Raw genomic sequence first — 20,185 nt, 5'->3', positions numbered from 1 at the left:
GTAGTGGTGTGACACTGCCGTTCATTGGTGGTCGGAGGTTAGTCACGGTGGAGAGTTTGTGGTTATGGTTGTGCGGTGGCTTTTAAGGGAGGTTGTAGTGGCTGGGTGACGTTGGTACAGAAGGGTGAGTAGAAGAAGGGTAAGTAGGAAAAGATAAAAAAAAAACCAAAAAAGTGACACATGTCAACAATTAAGGATGTTCATTTTGGACATTTTCAAATACTACTCCTTTACATTAGATATATTAAATTTATTTTACTATCTCTTAAGCACATCTATTCAAGACTACACACTCTCAGGCACAACATTCTTTAACACTTCCCAACAATTTTATATAGCTATGAAAAAATCCGTCTTACTTTAGTCTTCTATCATCTATCATATATATATATATATATATATATATATATATATATATATATATATATTCTTTTTAATATCTAATAATATAATTAAAAAAAACTTATACGTGTTGATTTTAAATATAAATAAATTTTAATTATTTTTATCGTATTTAATTTAAGAATACTTTTTACTTAATTGAAGTTTTATCTTCAATAATTCTTTTTTAATCTTATTATTAAGTTTTCATTTGAAACAAGTTCTCAAGAGTCTCCCACCAATGAACAATTAATTTCTTCAATGAAACATAACCTTATGGTTCATTTTTTTCTTCACACTTCCTCTTCTTCTTTCTTGGTTTATACCCCCAAAAATGCCATCATTGCATAAGTGATTTAATGGACCATTGTTTGAGTTGAGCATCGAAGATGACTGTGTTGATCGTGTGATAGTTAACAACTCACTATATATTGATGCTAAGTTAGAACAAATATCCACCTGAGTATGGATTTGTCATTTCTCATGTTGAAAACTCAAACTAAATAAGGGATGGAGGGATGATCATGTTCAAGATAACTTGTTTGCATATGAAATGATTTCTCACCATGATGATAAGGTCACAACAAATAGAATCATCTAATGAAGTTAGATTCAGCTCAAATTTGTTTACATCACTAGGGTCATTGCATTGAAATATTGGAAATTTATCATGTGTTGCACACGTTCTCTCTTGGTAATATCTAAACTACACATCTTTGAAATATAAATCCCAAAGTACACCAGTTTTTTAAGGCCCTAAGAAGTCGGGAGCTGGCAACTCGACTTCTCAACAGTAAATCTTTTTTAAATTAAAGTTTTTTTAAAAAAAATTAAATTTTTTTAGTTAACATTTTAATTGATTTTTAGTATTACTTTTGCATTAATAAAAAAATTAAATATTTTAATAGTATTATTTTATTAAATATAATTTTTTAATAATTTCATTTAATTTTTTTAAAAAATGATAATATTTTTTGTTTAATAATTTATTTATAGAAGAATATTATATCATAAATAAAATACATAAAAAATAATATTTGTCTAAAGGGAAACTAAAAATGAAGATACGTTAGGACAACTGTTTTTGTTATGTCCTTGTTGTCGACAGATTTCACATTTTTTTTCTAGTTTCCCATTCATTTTCTTGTTTGTCCATCTCAATAGGAATGTAAGTTGAAATCGGACGACTCTTTGTACTCCTTTTTTCCTTGGATCAGGACCCCATTGGTGCACCAAGGAAAAGGAGGAGTAAAATCATGCAACAGGATAAAATCACAATCGAAATTGACAACAGTTTGCAGTTTATCCACGTCTTTGAAAAAATAATATATGCTTCACTAGCACAACTGACATTGAATTGTCAACTCACAATTTAAATTTAAGTATGAAAGTAATAATAATGAACATCTGATTCACCAGGTAGTAGGATAAAATCAAAGTCGAAATTGATAACATTTTGCAATTTACCCACGTCTCTGAAAAAACAATAGATGTTTCACCAACAAAACTGACATTGAATTGATAACTCACAATTTAAATTCAAGTCTGAAACTAATAATGGACATTTGATGCACTAGATAACAGGGTAAATGATAACTGCTATTTATATGTATATTTTGGGATTAAATTGTAAAAGAATTGGTCATTTTTCTCTCATATTTGTTCCTTTTTGTGCAAATAATTGTTATTTTAACATCATTTAAGTTTTTGTTCAAAAAATATTAAAGGTTGATGAATTTATGATGCTTAGTTAGTAAAGTAAAGCCCAAAATAGCAAATTGGAACTCTGAAGAAGCGCGCTTAGCGCGTCTCAAGCGCTCAGTGCGCGATGCAGGCTTAGCAAGAACAACACGCTTAGCGCCAAGAAGATAATTCTGGAAAGTGAAGGCTAATCGAGGAAAGTAGACTAATTCAAGAAAGAGTCGCACTAAGGTTGTGTGAAGATTAAGCTGATCTGCACCTATAAAAGGAGAGAAGAAGAAAAAAAACACAGAAAATTCAAGAGAATACAATTTCTTATAGAAGAAGACAAATACTAGAAAAAGGAGAAACAATCAATAGGAGTCATTCCTTCCCTCCGTTCCATTTCTTACTTATTGCACTTTTACTAAATATTCCCCTCTTGCAATTGTAAAGTCTCCTATGGCAATGAGAGGCTAAATCCCTTTTGTTGGGAACTTGGCAACCAACTATTTTTATGTAATTTCTCTTCCTATCTATTTAATATTATTACTTTTGCATTATCCTTTCTTGTGCTTAATATTATTGCTTGTGGCTTAATCACCCATTTGCATGGTAAGTTTTAGGAGTAGCATTGGAAAACATTGTTTTCTAATAAAACTGGAAAATAGTATCTAAATAAAGTCATCACGAGAGATAGGTTGATTTTGTTTAGCATGTTATACATCTCTATTCTTAATCCAATTTAACTATTTGCTCTCTGCAAAGGGATTTGGTAGAAAAGATAAATAAAGTAGGTTCTTTCACTCGAGAGATCTTGACTAGAGTATATTAGTAGATGCATGTGTAAATTAGAATAATTATAAATAAAGAAAAATCATTAATATTATATTAAGAGTAACTTTGGTAGGCTAAGTTGCCTACATTCTCATCTTCTGAATTTAACTTCTATAATAATATTGGTTTTTCTCATCTTTTCTATTTTTAACTAATTAATTTAAATTAATTTTTAATTTCTTTTCTTGTTTGCTTTAATTTAATTTACTATTTTTCTACAAATTTTTTCAAATCTTTTTCTTAATTAAATATTCATCTACCTAAGTACAAATAAAGTTTTTATGAATTCGACACTCGGTCTTCCGTTTTAACTTTACTACTTGTGATAATTTGGTGCACTTGCCAACAATCTAACAGTAAAATCATAGTAAAAAAATTCACAACACTATACACTATATCGATAAAAACAAAATTACAATAATAACATCTGTCAATAAACATCAACAAGGTGGAGCTTCATACAACTATAAATAATACCAAACACCCTCAATATAGTCACACACTTCTGCACAACATATCTTCACAAATCATATTCAATCTCAATACTATGACATTATTGGGAGAAACAAACACTCAGACCATTTCTAACTCGATATTAGCATTCATTTTCTCAAATGGATCAATCATTCACAATCAAACTAGTGTTTATTTTCAATGTCCTACTTCAATATTGATGCGAGTTCTTGAAAAGTGTTCTTTTGAGACACTGAAGAGTAGAATTTACAATACCCTTTGCCTAACCAATGACCAATTTGTGGATGAAATCTACTATCGTCAATCATCCATAGATGCATGTCAACAATCTTTTTTTTTATTCTCTACAATTGAAAAATGATGATGATGTTTGTACAATGTTAATGTGCAATGAACAATACTCATGCGTCGATCCTATAGAATTATTATGTATCATTAACAGAACACCCAATGGTATACTCAACCTACTTCGGTCCACCATCACTCCTACTCATGATGCAATGTTGTATTACAACGACAAGTGAAAGATACCAAGACAAGGTGATTTTTTGGGTTACTCCTTCACTCGAACAAACCCAATAAGATTTCAAATTCCTTCGGGATGTAGCTTCGATTCGAAAAACTCAAGGATGTCATTAAACAAGTTACGCCTATAGGGGTTTCCCCTTATGAAATTCACGAATCACAAATGGTTAAACAATTGTTCTTTCGACAATCAGACCATACAAAATATTTAGAAAAATTAATCGAGTATCAAATAATAGAGTTAAAAACCAATTAAGACGTGTTAAAGGTGTTAATAGAATCCAACTACTGGAAGCGTTTTTGTCCAATATAAATTTTAGTTATTTTTAACAAACCAATAATCCAACTATTGGAAGAAGACATTTCTGTTGCGGAACACCTTCCAAACTATGATTAATTTTATCATTTTCACGTTTGAATTGTTATTGTTAGGACATTCTGTTATTTTCGTTTTATCATGTTCCTTGTATTATGTTTCAATTTCATTTTACTATTTTCAATTATTATTAATAATATTTTTCGTTATTTGATAATTTTAATTTCTTTATAGAATATCATTGAGATGCGATAACTATATATTCATTATTTTCTTTATAATACATATTTTTAAAAAAATCAAAAGTACAAAAGTCTTGTATAAATTAATTATTATCAATCCAAAAATATAATCAACTTTTAAAAATTAAATAGTATAACAAAAAAATATTTAATAACAACATCATTTTCTTTAAAATTAAATATTATTTTAAAAATTTATATTTAATAAAATGATACTATTAAAATATTTAATTTTTTATTAATGCAAAAATAATATTAAAAAAACCAGTGAATAAATTTTTTAAAGAAATAATTAAAATGTTAACTAAAAAATTTTAATTTTTTTTTTAAAAAAATAATTTGAAAAAAGAAATTGACCATTGAGAAGTCGGGTTGCGAGCTCCCGACTTCTCAGTGCCTTAAAAAACTGGTGTAATTTGGGATTTATATTTCAAAGATATGTAGCTTGGGTATTATAGAGAGAGAACGTGTGCAGTCCAGCAAAATTCCGAAATATTGTTTGTTTTGATGCTAAATGAATCTATCACGGATTTGTTATTGAGATCGGAATATTGGTGCCACTTGTTTTTTTTTTTTCAAACCATCTCATCTGAGCTTTTATATAACTATAATAATATTAAATGTGTTTATTTTTGTATAAAACAAATTACTAAAATACTCCAGACCCTTCTTTTTGTGGGGCTTCTGGATTTAAGGTAAAGGACCCGTCAAGATTGGTGGCTTCTACAACTGTGACTAGAAGAAAGTTTTGTCTAGTACACTTCTAATCTCGGGTAATATTTGTGCCTCCCCTTGTTAAAAGGGAGGGTCAAGAAAAATGAAATGACTTTAGTGAGATGAAAAGGTAGAAAGTTGAATAAGGCCGTATCGAAGAGTCAGTCTTCAGTTCCTCTCCAAAGCTATGTATGTATTAACTATTAACCTAATAGTGGATATTATTGTATTAACTATTAAGCTAATAGTGGATATGATTGTTGGCCCGAACACAAGTGACAAGACTCCTCCGGCTTACAGTGTTGTTCAGGTGAACTTGGAAGCAAAATTTTCCTTTGGCTTCACGATGCTATGCGAGGCGAGCTTGTAAACATGTTATTACCTATTCCTCTTGTAACATTCAAGCATGTTACTACGCCTCATGCGAGCTTTCCATCTTCCACTGTTTGTGAGACTTTTCTTTCTCGACGGATTTGGTAGGTTTGGGACTGTTTATCCTATCAGCGTTTAATATGATCGGACAACAAAATACTATAATGGATAAAATTATTCCAACATACATGACACACCAAACCAAACAATACAGCGTATAAACTATACTATACTATACTATAACCTAACACTATCATGTCTTATAAGTTATAACAGAGAGGCCCTAGAATAACCAGAGGCACATGTCTGACATAAATATACATGAAAACGTTGTCTCCTGAACAAAAATAGAAAACAACTCCTTTGACAATAAAGAAAGGAAAAAGAAACTTTTCATATTATATAATAATATAATCCTAGGAACTCTTTCTGTGGAGTTTTTCTCGGATAAACCGGATAATTTACAACCTGCTAGTAAGTGACGACAACTTGGGGGGGTGGGGATGGGGGGCATTGCTAGGTGTGCAAAGCCATAAATAAGTTCTGTTTACGCGCATGCTCTGGTATAAGCCGATTGATGACATCAGGGGGTACACCAGAAAGTTCTGCATGAATGAACAACAAACAGGAAATTAAAGAGATAAATCTGGTGTCATTCACTCTTGTATGTGCTAAAATGGCCACTATCATTGTGTTTTGGTTACAGAATTTGCTATATAACCCTGACCTCACAAGGCCCACGTCATAGGACTAACACTCACACCAACAAATCACGTGTGTAGTGAAATAAATCCATTGTTGGCTTTATATAAAGCTATTCCAAATAAACTTCACTAATAAATTGTGCTGATCTATGAGAAAGTACTTAAACTCACCCTGAGGTTTAAAATTAAACAGTGGAGGAAGTGGTCGACCATTAGGAAGGCGGGTGTTTGGGTCCCTCAATTCATCAAAAAATGGATGAATGCAAGCTTCCAACTGCAGTGCCATAATATCATGAGTAAAATAATTTTATAATATCCAAGGTGAGAAAAGTAAATAAAAAATGGAGACATTCAACTTACTGCAGTGCATCTCAAATTGGGGGAGTACTGAAAGAACCTACAGACAAGGTCCACTGCTTCTGGGGGTAAACGTTTCTGAAAGACCTATCAAATTAGGATCATAACACAGTAAATCTCACATTCAACCAAGAATCCTTTGAAATAATGTAGGTTAGACATTCACGCACAAGTTTTACCAATATGTGCATATGATCAAATTGAATAGCTTCACACACACACACACACACACGCACACATAGAGGGACTAATGTATAACATCAATTCAACCCAGACATTAATGCCTATCCTTGATTTTAGAATGTTTCAGCACGTCCCCGGACCCTTGCCAACCATTTGGAAACAGAAACCATGTTTGAAAAATGCAGCCTATAACAATTTTAACTTGACAAAGCACTGTTCTACCCTCCTGGTATCTCTGGACATGGAACTAGGAAGTATCAACAATTATCTACCTACATCAATGATTAATCTAGTATTACTGCACTACTCCAGTCCCATGCCACATGCAGTGTGGCAGACAAATCAAAATCAAAGAAATAAGCTGTGACTCCTTGATCTATATTCAACTCTTTCTAATGCCACAATAACTTAAAACAACAATTTATACCATCCTGCAACATGTACTACTCCCTCTGGTCCTTATTATACAGCACTTTGGACATCAATCATAAGACCAATAAAAGTAATTAATTCAGTTGATTTTATTGAATTTTAAAAAAATGTTACTAATGTACCAATCATGCCCTTATTAATAATCATTGACTTGTTATGGGTGACGTAAAAACATTGAAGCCTAAGAGTATTATGCACCACTATCAATAAAATACACAAATAAAGAATATTTAATAAGGGCAACTAATGGAAAAAAGATTAATTGCTTCATAGGAATTCTAAATGCATTATAAAAAGGACCATCAATTCCTTCTAAACTATGCCTTATAATAAGGACCAGAGGGAGTAATTTACATCATCCTGCAATATGTACAATTAAACTACGACTAGGAAGTGACACACTTACATGGATCAAATAAAGAGAAAATATGGTGGGGATAAAGGTGTAGAAAAATAAGTACAAGTTTCTACTGCTTCTAAGAGAAAACAATACAGAAAGATCTGTCACATTAAAATAATATCATATTAAAATCCTTGCACAAAGAAGACTAATCATCAATAGCATAGGATTTTGATTTTTTTTCCTTCTGAGATGTAATACAATATAAGGGATTATTCATATTATTATTCTTTTGAAAAAATGGTGCTGGGATAGGAAGGAAATACAATTGTCGAAAAGATTCCACTTCTCAATTATATGAAACATCTTGGTTACCTTTTTTTCCCTGTGAAATGTCTCACTTATATAAGGAACAATCTACATTCAAAATACTGAATGATAATGCAGAACTCACCATATCCCAGAAATCAAATTCAAGCAGGCTGAATTACTCAGCTTTGCCAATTACTTAGAATCACTAGAGGAAAAGCATGCAGATGCAATTAAATGGACCACATTGACACAAGTATCACTTATAAGAAAAGCATAGTATCTGTACAGGTTCAACAATTATTAAAATGGTAGCTCATCTAGGCAATGAATTAGCATAAGCAAATTTAACCTAAATCCTGAATTACTACAAACATTCACAGTAAGTTACAAAATGTAAGTAAGCAGAAAAGAGAATGAACCTTGTGCCACGGATGAGGTTTTATCTGTGGAAACTTAAATTCAGTATAATTTGGGTTCATGCACTTTATCTCCTCCCTGGTTGGAGTTCCCAAAACCTGAGATAAAAATCATTAGATTGTAATTGTTCATGACTCCATTGGGAGAATAGTGAACTACAAAACTTTATATTAGAACAATGACAAAACTTGGAAAACCTAAATTACAAAACGGTACAAGTAAAGGAAAATTTGCTTTTTCTTCGCTCTATCCCTCTCAAACAAAGACAAGTTAATCAAGCATTGCAAAACATTTCTACACTTAAAACTGGAAATCATCGCAATAAACAAAATAAATATATCCCTTTCCTCAGCCAGGATGCAGAGGAAATGTAAAAATCCCCAGAACATATACCATTTGTGGTAGACCCAACTGAATTCATTGTACATATAATGTCTAAAAGAAACATTTCATAATCTAGGATAGCCAAATCCAGATTAATTGAAAAAAATGGATGGTAAATCCTTACCTTGATGATTTCAACTAGCTGATCAACTCCACTCTCTCCAGGAAACAAGGGCTGCAAATCAACTTGAACTTCAGGAAAATGCAAAAGAAGACAGAAAACAGAGAAATGATGAAATGAGAAAAATTTGTCACATTTTTTTAAAGAACCAAATACCTGTCCAAGAAGTAATTCAGCCATTACACAACCAGTTGACCATATATCTATGGCAGTTGTATATTCGGTGGCCCCAAATATAAGTTCCGGAGCACGGTAGTATCTTGAACAGATGTAAGAAACATTAGGTTCTCCTTTCACCTAATGAATTAGAAGCACATGGATGAAACTTGAGGACAAAAAACAGTAGCTTCCATCAACTAACAGAGCACTTAGATCAATATCTTACCAACACTTTTGCACTCCCAAAATCACATAGTTTCAGCTGATGAGTGTGCGGGTTCACCTGACATGAGTAACATACATTTGAGCCCAACAAATAGTAACAGATGGCATCACAGGTATATTTGCTACATATTGTATCATCTTTCAGTTAGGTTAAGTCATCGTTGTGAAGGCTATAAAACCTTCACATATCTTTCACATTGGATAAGAATAGATTCCAAGCGAGTGAGACATTAAAATTTAAAAAACAAAAAGTAAAAGTTGGACAATCCAAATAATCTGTACTCCACAATTTAACCTAAAAACAGTGAAACAAGACTGCCGGCATGCATAAAGGTTTGACACATATGGTGTTAGTAAAATAAAGCCATTGTTGTTGTGCAGCTTGTGCTTCTACCTAATAGCTCAAGCTTTTAGGAAGTTGGTCCATGACATGCTACCTGAATTTCTTAGACCAAGTGGTTATGTCATGTTATTATTAATATAAAGCCATTATTGGGCCTCCATCCTGAAACTTAGGATTTTAAAAGAGTTTGTCTTTGACATGGACAATTAAAATTATAGTATATAGTAAAACCAGCATTCATAAAATTATCCATTTCAATTCAAACTTAATGGAGAAGTTTAAGACATCGTCTGCTGATTCAAGCAAACTACAATTGACAAGACTTTCGAAGAGCAAGCCACCCATATTTGAACATGCAGAGACATAGGAGGATGTGGGAGCAAGCAGTCAGACATAAATTTCAACAAAAATAAAATGAAAATTGAACATAATAAGCACTGCGGATAACCATCTTCCATTCATTATTTGTTTGAGAACATAACACACTAATTGCAAGAGGCATGTGTAAGCATGTATGGAGAAGACGTGTAGAAGCCCAAGTTGGGAGAGTAGATTAGATGAAAGGCAACCCAATCCTTAATTTGCTATGCAAAGAAGATTGAGAAAAGATATAGATGAAACCATTAAAAAGGATTTAGAGGTCAATGGTTTGTCTACAAATAACATTTACAATAGAACATTATGACATCATTTGGTGCATGTAGCCAACCCTACCTAAAGAGAAAAGGCTTGGTTGTTGTTGATCACAAAATATTAATTGCATTTCAGTAAGGTTTCCTACTTTCTTTTATGTGTAGATTTATATTAGATATGAGAGGGTTACAAACTTTCAACATCATAATTAGCATCTAAATAAAAATAATATCATAAATGAGTGCATTATGAGACATTGACTATACCAAATAAGTTCCACATAGCAAACAAATCATTAACTCAGAAATATCTTACAAGTAGGTTCTGAGGTTTGATGTCACGATGACATATACCAATGCAGTTATGTATATAAGCAAGGGCCCTGCAAATCTGCAGCCAAAATCAGAGAAAAGAAGAAATAAATAATCAATGAACAAGAAATTAATAGGGATTTAAAATGAGTAAATCACACAATACCTTACTTTCCTTCTAAAAGTCTACTGCTCATATACAAAAGCAACATCTATTATGAGTTTTTTTTTTACTGTTTTCACAATTCTTTTGAAAAAGAATGCCATATGTGAGAAACTCAAATTCGTCATATCAGATAAAGTCAAAGCTGAGGAACTTAATACAAAAATTTAAGAAAAACAATTAAGCAGGGATTACAAGAGATGAGTTAGAATTTCACGGGCTAATTAATATATTATTATTGACACCGTAATAAATGTAGGTTATTTAAATACTCTGGGATTGCCTCTTGCTATGAATTTCCAGATCTAACTGAGAAGCAAGCAATTACATACCTGGTAGGTATAAAGCTTTACATATATTAAAGGCATTCGCTGGTTAATCCTGCTATAGCTCCTCGCAATGCGATTCACAGTTTCAGGAACATATTCAAGTACAAGATTCAAGTAAACTTCTTCTTTGTCAGTCGTTGAAAAGAAACAATGCCTTAGGGCAACAATATTTGGATGATCCAGCATTTGCATAATTTGTAACTCTCTATTCTTGTATCGTTTGTCCTGGAGAACTTTCTTGATGGCCACAATTTCTCCTGTTTCTCTACATTTTGCCTAATAAAAGCATTGATAAAATGAAGAAGGTATCATCAGTATGTCATACATCAACAGCATGGTGTTTAGAAAAGATATGAAAAGCAAACTCACTTGAAAAACAACACCAAAAGAGCCTGTCCCCACTACATGCTCTGCAATATAACTAACATTCTGTCAACTCAAAAAAAAAAAATTATGTCAGAGGAGTTATTAGTTGTCAATAGTTCAAGTAACCACAAGAGTTCTCTAATACCAAATGAGCCAGTATTTTATACTTTTCTTTTTACCTGCTTAGACTGACCATTTCGGCCACCAATGCTGGTTCTTATGACGTGACCTGTCTCAGCACCCACACCATCAATGATGTCAGGCTCACTATCCTGCAAAACACAAAACGGGCAATTCAAATTGACAGGAAGAGAAACGAGAAAAAATGTTCGAATTTCAGAAGACAGTAAACTTAGGGCTTGTTTGTTCAGTAATTTCTAATAGAAAAGAAGGCCTTTGATTTGATTTTGAGTAGGAGGCAAAAAGAATTAAAGAGTGTGAATTAAAGAAAAGGTAGGTTAATTAGAGTACTGACTCTATCGTCTTCGTGGTCTCTCAACCTCATCTCAAGCATCTCTCTGCCAAGCCAATCGACGGAACTGGAAGAACCCCTGAAGCCACCATTAACAGACCTCGAACTGCCGACCCCACCACTTCCAAGGCTAGCAGACGCCATCGACCACGATCCTCTATTCTTTCTGCACTCAGATGCTCAATTAATTCATCAGATCTAATCACCAAAGAATGAGAGATGCATACTATTATCCAATACAAAAAGGAAAGATAATAAGAGAGTTGAGTTGAGAGTGACCTTCAACTGCAGGCAAGTGTCAGTTTGTGGTGAGAATGAGAGCAGCGCAATTGCAATAGCATCTTACTCTTTCACTTTCAACCGTTCTTTTCACTTCGATTTCCAATTCCACCCATTCAACACCATCTCTCTCAGTGCCTCCTCCCTCTATCTATATCTCTCTTTACTTTTCTCTCTTTTTATTTATTTGCTTTTTTTAATAATTAAATATCTATTCATAAAACATAAAAACATTGTCCAACATCATTTCCCGCAAATCACAAAACCAAGAGTTGTAAATAAAAATTTACAATATAGTATATTGTACTTAAACTACAAATAAATCCTAAACAAAACATAATTAAATATTGTATCTAAGAATTCAAATATAATTTACATTCTAGTTTACAAATTTTGTGATTTTGCAAAAGTCCTCCATATACAGTTAATTTTTGCCGAGTTCCTCCAATCATCATAAACAATCATGCATTCCGCAATCTCTTCCAAATTCAGATAGGTGAACCTTCTTTCTTCATAAAATAGTACATGGTGCACATCCTGCAATTAACATTAAGTTTATGTTAGACATGGAACAATTTTAAAATTTGACAGACAAAGATGTTTTTGCACTGATTAAATACAATGTTGAGTTACTTAGCAAGCTGCTGCAAGTGACTTGGTGGTACTCATTCTGTAGGACTTTAAAAGTGACTAAGTTTGGGAATTGATGATACAAGTAATGTCATTTAGGATAAGCTTTTGGCTAAGAGCTGCTTTTGAAGATGTTCAGGAGGAAAACACTCTATCAAAAATGGGTCAAGGTCACTTGATGATGTCCTATGAGTCCATAGAAATCTCTGAGTTCTGTCCATCCAACCACTATAGTTGGGTTCAGCAAATCTTGGTTGTATACAACAGGGTGCATGTGGTCATTACTATCTAGCAAATACTTAGTATGCTCTAGTTGATCCTTCCATCTTCTAGAAAAAGTCCTACTCACTTCACCATACGACTACATTTAAAGTAGGTGTAATATCAAAATGAGAATAATTCCTTGTTCAATTTCTCAAAAGAATTGAAATATTGATATGTTATATCAAAATGAGAATGAGAATAAATTGCTAACTTGATTCTTAACATGAACAGTGTTGAACATTTCCTCTAGTTTTCTGTTAATCTTCATCATTGTCTTAGTCATTTCATTCCAGTTCTTTTGATCTTCATTCATAATTTCTAAACTTCATTTACAATATAAAAGTTGCTATTAATAAATGGTGAAGCATAAATAATCATATAAAAAGAATAACATCTCAATAAGCTTAGTATACAATTGTATCAAAATTTTGTTTTACACATATAAACAGAGTAATAGAGATGCATGAAGTATACTATTCTTGTGACACGAGGAAACCCATTTCATTCTTAGTCTACACATAACCATGTCCATGACAGACCTATTTTCAATCTTTAATCAGCATGACTTTAGGCATATTATCATTTGGAACATAACAACCAAACATTTGTTCTCTAAAAAACATGCGTGATTTTAAAATAATTATCCAATGAAAAGGTGTTTTTTGAAAAACCAATCAGTGTTCAAGACTAAAACTTTACACCATATGTTAAAATCTAATAAAACCACAAATTATTTTTTGAAAACCCACCTTCGAAGGGTAGTAGAACAAATATGAAATTTGAATGGGAAAAATTGGATTCATAATATTGTACATGGTACATAAATCAAAAACAAATGAATACATAAACAAAGGAATTTGATATCAGTAATGATATTTTTGTTGTTCAGTTGGGTGTTGACAACAGCCACAAACAGTAGTAAAATGTGTTTATTGAGTAAATATTATTGATGACACACACACACACATATATATAGATAGAGAGAGAGAGAGAGAGAGAGAGAGATCAAATACCCCAAAATAGAAATGGTTGTCTGATGAATATAATTTTTGTAATGATACCACCAAGAAATTTATCAAAACAGGATTGAGTTTTACTTCATACTACATGTCACAGAGTTGCAAGACATAATGCATATACCCATTTTTGTTATCGAATAATGATATTCCTATTTTATCAAAACAACGTGAATGACATTATTTTGTTTCATGTTAAAAACCCTAACATCATGTTGGGTTGTGACAGAGGATCGAAATTTTTTACCTAGACTATAGTAGTATGAAGATTTTTACCCAGTGGAATGTCTAGACGTATAACTCTATTGTGGTTGGTCATGGCATGGACTGACAGTGTTGTACAAATGTTGTGTGGTTGCACGTGAGACAAAGCTCATTTGACTACCAACCTTGTCTCAGTTTTCATGTTTTTGACAAAGCGAGCAGATATCAGAAATGGTGAGTGAAGTAGGCAGAGAAGTGTTCTAGGACATTGTCACAGCTTATGACAAATGATAAGTGATGGGATACACTATTCACTTGTGAAATAAGCAATTGAAAAGTTTGAGGGTGTCATGTGTTTGAACTGAATAATAATTGTGTATGAAATGCACAAGCTACTTATTAAGGCCCATTGGGTGGGCTACTTATTATTGGCTGGTGTAGGAAGAAAAAGCCAAAATTAAGATTATAGTATCATTAGACCTAAAATGAAAAAAACATGAGATTATGCAGAGTAGAAATAGGTTTCAGTATCATTGGGGTCATCTCTCGGATATTTTTGTAGAGTTTGTAGTTAAAATATTTTTTTACTATAAATAAAATGATTAATTGAAGGTTGAGGTATTTTCAAAAGATATTTTGGAAATATTTTCAAGAAATAAAAAAAAGCTATTTCAAACTAATAGCTTCTCATTGGAAAATGATTTACTTAAAATCATATTCATAAATAAATTTCATATTTTTTAGGATATATATGTAGAGTTTTAAAGGAGTAGGCAATTAAGAAAGTATAAAATTGCTTGCAAGGTATTATAAGACAATCTTACTATGGAACTTAAACATGATATTTGTAGTTTGTTCTATCATTAACTTAATGGTTGAAAATGTGTAGTTAGCATTTATACATATTGTGATCTTGGAATAGCATGGACCAAAAATCTATATAATTAATTTCTTCAAATTAAATTCCATGTTATCATTAGACCCAAATAGATTTAACTGTTGATACATAGAATGTGTATACTTCTATATCTCTATAATAAAAGAACGACCAAAATGCTTATGCATCATTACCACAAATTTTTGGCTCCTTTTCAAGATAAGATAATTGAAGTGTCATAATTAGTGGAAAATGAAGACAAAATATTTGTAACATGGCCACCAAATTATACGTTACACTTTTATAAATATTGATACTATTGTATAAAGTACCATAGGATGAAAATGACAAAAAGCTAACAATAAGTCTGAGGAGATTGGAGAATGAAGATACGACAACTATGTCTCACTTTGTTCCTTTATCAAATTGACCAAAATAGCATTTTCATGCCAGTTATATATTACATTAAGTGTTTTTTTGCATGTGTTGTTTGAAGACAAAAAACCATAATAGTTGATCAATGACATAGTGTTACAACTCATGAAATAAATGGTATTGGCTCTCATGTTTGAAAAAAAAGCGTTGGGATGATGGATGATCAACATATTACATTAGGTTGCATTTTTTTGGCTATCAATACTCTGCAGCATTTTTGTTTGCAATAAGACTCATTCTCTAAATTCTAATCAATTTCTGTCTTTACATCTATATTCCTAGAAATAATTATTAGTTTTTTATATGAAGCTAGTATTAGAAGACATCATTGTACACAAGACAGAAACATAATAAACTGTGATGAGACTAAACAGAAAAATGATTCACTTCATCATACAAATATAAACTGTGATAACACACACTACAACTTTAGATATTAGAAGATATATATTAAAAATCTGCACCTTTAAAATGTGATAGCATTTAATCACAACAATATTTAACACAAATTGAAATCCAACTTGAATTAATACCACATATGCTTAATACAAAAATATTAAACATTGCATGAAGTATATAAGACAATCCACAAATGTTTTGTTTGTGTTTTTAGCGTATTATCATAACATAGGTCTGATAAGATGTTCAAGATAACCAAAGTAGTTAATACATTGATTCAAATACGCAAAAATATAAAATTTTGTGACACGACAATTGAAAAAGTCTTCAACAACACTTCATCATCATTACTCAGTCTTGATATGTTTGGTCACCCAATATAATTGTATCAATGATAAATATTCAAATGGTATGCCATCCAATTGAGTATCAAAAAGGCCCAAATGACGCTTAGCTTGTGTAATGGATACCAATAAAGGTGGATCATACTCAGCATTGGCCGAGAAGCATTGATGCAACAAAATATGATTTGTATTCAATTAGTCAAAGAACATTCCTGATTTGTATTCAATGAGTAACACCAAAGAACTTACACTGTCAATAACATCATTATTCTCATGCACTGACAATATAGATGGTTCACCTTGATCCTTATTAATATAAGATCCTAGCTAGTTAGTAACTAATGTATGGAATCTTAAATAGATACCAAGTAATTAAACCTTACCTGAAGATCACATGTTAGAAGCTTAACAAGAACAAAGCAATTAATGTCTCATCTTCAGATAACTAAGAAACATAACGACATGTATTGGCAGGGTCTACCTTGCAGAGCATGTCTGTTGTGTTGTAGTAAACTCTTCAAAAAAGTCTTCAACATATTGTGTTGTAGTAAACTCTGCAAAAAGTTGGTGTGATCATGTTGTTACAAAATAGACTGTTGTTAAAAAGTCTACAACTAGAAGATACATTATTATTATCAATAGGATTTAATGTCCTGATCAATTGTATAAAGACTAAAAAAGATTAGCACATACTACAAATTTTGAAATACTTCCTTGAAAACCACATTGGTAGTTATATTTTGTGGTTTTCATTTTTTTATCATGAATAAAAATTTTCAATCAACTTTTACTTTGACCTCTTGAGAATGCCACATAAAGTTGGCCGTGACTGAAAACTAGTTTAGGAAGATATAATTGAACATATTCAAGATATTGTCCTTGAGATTTATTGATTGTCATGGCATATGACACTATAATTGGGAATTGTCTTCTAGCCATCTTGAAAGGCCAAGGAAATTGAGATGGTGATAATGACATCCGTGGAATATAAACCAAACTACCTATGTTTTTACCAAAAAATAGTCGTGCTTCAGTAACATGATTGACCTATCTAGACACAATTAGTCTTGTACCATTGCATAATCCTTTTGCTTGATCCAAATTTCGAATCAACATAATAAATGTGTCTGTTTTCAACCTAATTTTATGATTAGGTATTCCAAATATTTTTAATGAATGTAGAAACTCTGGTGTAATAGCTTGGTAACATTCAGTTGTTGCAACATCTATCATATCAATGGAATCACAACTCAAATATTCTTTCTTATCACTTGGGATAATGTTGACTACATAGTCATTAATTTGGTCTACAGTGTCAATGGTTGAAGCTAGTATAGCTCTGGACTTTAGAAAGTCCTCATCCTTATAATTCTGCTGGATATTTGGGTAGGTATGGGTGACAATTGATTCAATAGGATCAGTGAAATTTGTAATTAGAAATTCAGATGGATTTTCTATCTTAGAAAATCCATCATCACCTTTTCCTAGTTTCCCATCACTAACATCTATCAACCACTGAGAAAAGCTCTTTATTTCTTCTGCATTTGACATTGTTGAATTGGACTGCAAACACATTTTTTTTGTTAGCTTTAAAACTATGCAGTAGTCCCACAGATAGGAAGCATTTATTGTAGCATGCACTATGTCTAATCTACTTCCTCTAGGTATCATAGGTAAGATTTTCCAAAAATTGCCTCCAAATACAACTACTTTTCCACCAAATGGAACATTGTCCACATGAGACATACACATAATGTCCTTCAGTGTTTTATCCAATGCTTCAAAATAATACTTATGAGCCATAGGAGCCTCATACCATATAATCAACTTTATTGCCTTTAGCAGCTCAGCTAGTTCAGTACCTCGATGGATATTACATGTAGAGTTATCTAATGTAGGCACTGGAATGACAAATTTGGAATGTGCAATTCTGTTGTTGGGTAATAACAATGAGGCTATACCACTTGAGGTAACAGTTAAAACAATATCACCTTTTGAACGCAATACAGAGGCTAATGTCTTCCACATAAAGGTCATCCCAGTACCTCCAGACCCATACAAGAAAAAAATTCCACCAACTTGTCTATTGACAACATTAATGATTGAATTAAAGATATTTGTTTGCTCATTTGTATTTGCAACTCACAAAAAAGGATATTACCTACTATCTGCATCTTAATGGTTTCTATTGTAGTGATATTACATAGTAAAATAAGAAGAAGGCTCGTTTTTTCTAACCTGTTAGAGAAGCAAAATATGTTTGGAAATCATGTTCTAATTGAGCCTTGTCATAATTCTGTTCAGCATACATATATCTATTACCAAATTTTTATCGCACTACATGTCTTGGAAAAGGCATGCTTGAATAATCCTGTAATGATTTTTTGTTGGATTGTAATATCTCTTCAATTTGAAGCAATGCCAAATTGTGTAATTCTTCTGTTGCCAACTCTAAATCTTTGAACAGAAAGAATAAATTTAATATTTGAGTTCTAAACAGTGGTTGGAACTTATAAAAGAAGTAAAGATTTTGTATACTTTACTTGGTATGTTTGTAATCCTTCTCTAATGATGTAGAATACCATCAATTAGATACTTCCATGTTTCATACTATACATGATATGGTCTATCAATGCTATTAGATATGAGCATTTTTAGGAATTGGCCAGAACTCAAATGGTATGCTTTTCTTAAAGCCCCAATGTATTCCTTATCATCAAGTAAGAAGCCCATAGCAACACAAGCTTCTTTGAATGAAAGATACAGTTGACCATTCATTGTACAAATTTGTTCATAAGTGGTTGGTGCTTTATCCACAACCAACATCATCCTAAGATAATACAATTCTCCAGTACTTGGAGGCATCCAATTAATCCTTCCAATTGTATAGCCTCCTTTACATGGCTTCTAACGTCTATCCTTGGCCACACATGTAAACTTTGTTATGAATTGTGAATACGTTAGATGTTTTCCTTCATGGAAAATGCTATTAGCTTGTAGCCAAGAAGTAAACATGGACTCCTTAACAGTTAAATGAAAGTACAATCTTTCAACAACAGGTGATCTCTTGTGAATTTGGAATGAAAATATTCTCCAGTAAGCTTCACAAGGAGAAGCATACCTACCATCGAGATAATGCTTAGCCTCATCAACACACTATCATGGTGTTCCATCATCATTTTCCGCAGGTACAAAAGCTGCGATTATACGATCATATCCTTTATTAATGTATTTTAATAAATATTTAATGAACGTTGATTTATGGCATCATTCTATGTTGAGGTAAGCCTGATATTTCAACAATAGGTTTGGATTGTATGGTACTATATATCTATTGTCTAGGGCTATGAGATTTTTCTGAATATATTTTCCATCATTACGCCTTCTATAAACGGGATATCCATCTTGGTCAACAACAGTTTGAGCTTGTCATTTTTTTTGAAAAAAATCTAGAACACTTTCCATTTTTCATGCATGGTGACTTTATGTTTGCATAACCACACGGACCATGCATCATATGTTTCCTGACACACTCATAGAGTTATGGTTGACCACGCGGACCGTGATGACTTTCTGTTTGTATGACCACAAAGAAGTTCAAACTGACGTTAAATCCAGCCAAATGCACTTTTTGCGTCAAATCTGTCAAATTGTTAGGTTTCATCGTCAACCAAAGAGGAATTAAAGTGGATCCTGACAAAGTTCGTGCAATCTTGGAAATGCCGCCCCCTCACACGAAAAAGGAGATTCGAGGTTTCTTAGGAAGGTTGAATTATATTGTCCAATTTATATCCCAACTAACGACAACTTGAGAATCTATCTTCAAATTGCTGCACAAAAATCATCCTTCGAAGTGGAATAATGATTGTCAGGAAGCATTTAAGAAAATAAAGTAATACTTGCGAAGTCCCCCAATCTTAGTCCCCCCCAGTTGCTAGAAGACCC

The 20,185-nt window shown here is 32.2% G+C and overlaps 2 protein-coding genes across 3 annotated transcripts; both read right to left on the bottom strand.

Annotated features, from left to right (window-relative positions):
* Positions 1-5,682: 5,682 nt before the first annotated feature.
* LOC114380038 (shaggy-related protein kinase kappa) lies at positions 5,683-12,230 on the bottom strand. 2 transcript variants are annotated; one of them, XM_028338941.1, is made up of 13 exons: positions 12,072-12,230; positions 11,796-11,958; positions 11,500-11,592; positions 11,324-11,383; positions 10,958-11,230; positions 10,467-10,541; positions 9,177-9,233; positions 8,948-9,088; positions 8,795-8,845; positions 8,289-8,384; positions 6,606-6,689; positions 6,417-6,519; positions 5,683-6,146 (listed from the first exon to the last, which is right to left on the bottom strand). In XM_028338941.1, the coding sequence occupies exons 2-13, from the start codon at positions 11,934-11,936 to the stop codon at positions 6,058-6,060; spliced, it is 1,263 nt and encodes a 420-aa protein (XP_028194742.1). In that variant the 5' UTR covers positions 11,937-11,958; positions 12,072-12,230; the 3' UTR covers positions 5,683-6,057. The 2 variants fall into 2 exon arrangements, with proteins under 2 accessions (XP_028194742.1, XP_028194743.1); XM_028338942.1 differs by having other exon boundaries at positions 11,796-11,990; positions 12,072-12,228.
* Positions 12,231-17,287: 5,057 nt separating this feature from the next.
* Positions 17,288-18,277, bottom strand: LOC114378960. The gene has a single exon (XM_028337540.1). It carries the CDS (start codon positions 18,275-18,277, stop codon positions 17,288-17,290), a length of 990 nt encoding a protein of 329 aa, XP_028193341.1.
* Between the last annotated feature and the right edge of the window lie 1,908 nt (positions 18,278-20,185).

The sequence above is a fragment of the Glycine soja genome, chromosome 12 (assembly GCF_004193775.1).
Source record: "Glycine soja cultivar W05 chromosome 12, ASM419377v2, whole genome shotgun sequence".
NCBI classification, from domain to species: Eukaryota; Viridiplantae; Streptophyta; class Magnoliopsida; order Fabales; family Fabaceae; genus Glycine; species Glycine soja.
Note: the sequence above shows the minus strand (reverse complement) of the source record. Positions and strands in the feature narration are given on the sequence as shown.

What these genes read in the sequence shown, in the direction of transcription:
- LOC114380038 (XM_028338941.1), bottom strand. Translation starts at nt 11,936, where the DNA reads ATGGCGTCTGCTAGCCTTGGAAGTGGTGGGGTCGGCAGTTCGAGGTCT. An exon ending in TAAAGCTTTATACCTACCAG is followed by an intron (nt 10,542 to 10,957) that starts GTATGTAATTGC and finishes TTTTGGCTGCAG; the next exon opens with ATTTGCAGGGCCCTTGCTTA. An exon ending in AACCTCATCCGTGGCACAAG is followed by an intron (nt 6,690 to 8,288) that starts GTTCATTCTCTT and finishes CTAATTTGATAG; the next exon opens with GTCTTTCAGAAACGTTTACC.
- LOC114378960 (XM_028337540.1), bottom strand. Translation starts at nt 18,277, where the DNA reads ATGACCTTTATGTGGAAGACATTAGCCTCTGTATTGCGTTCAAAAGGT.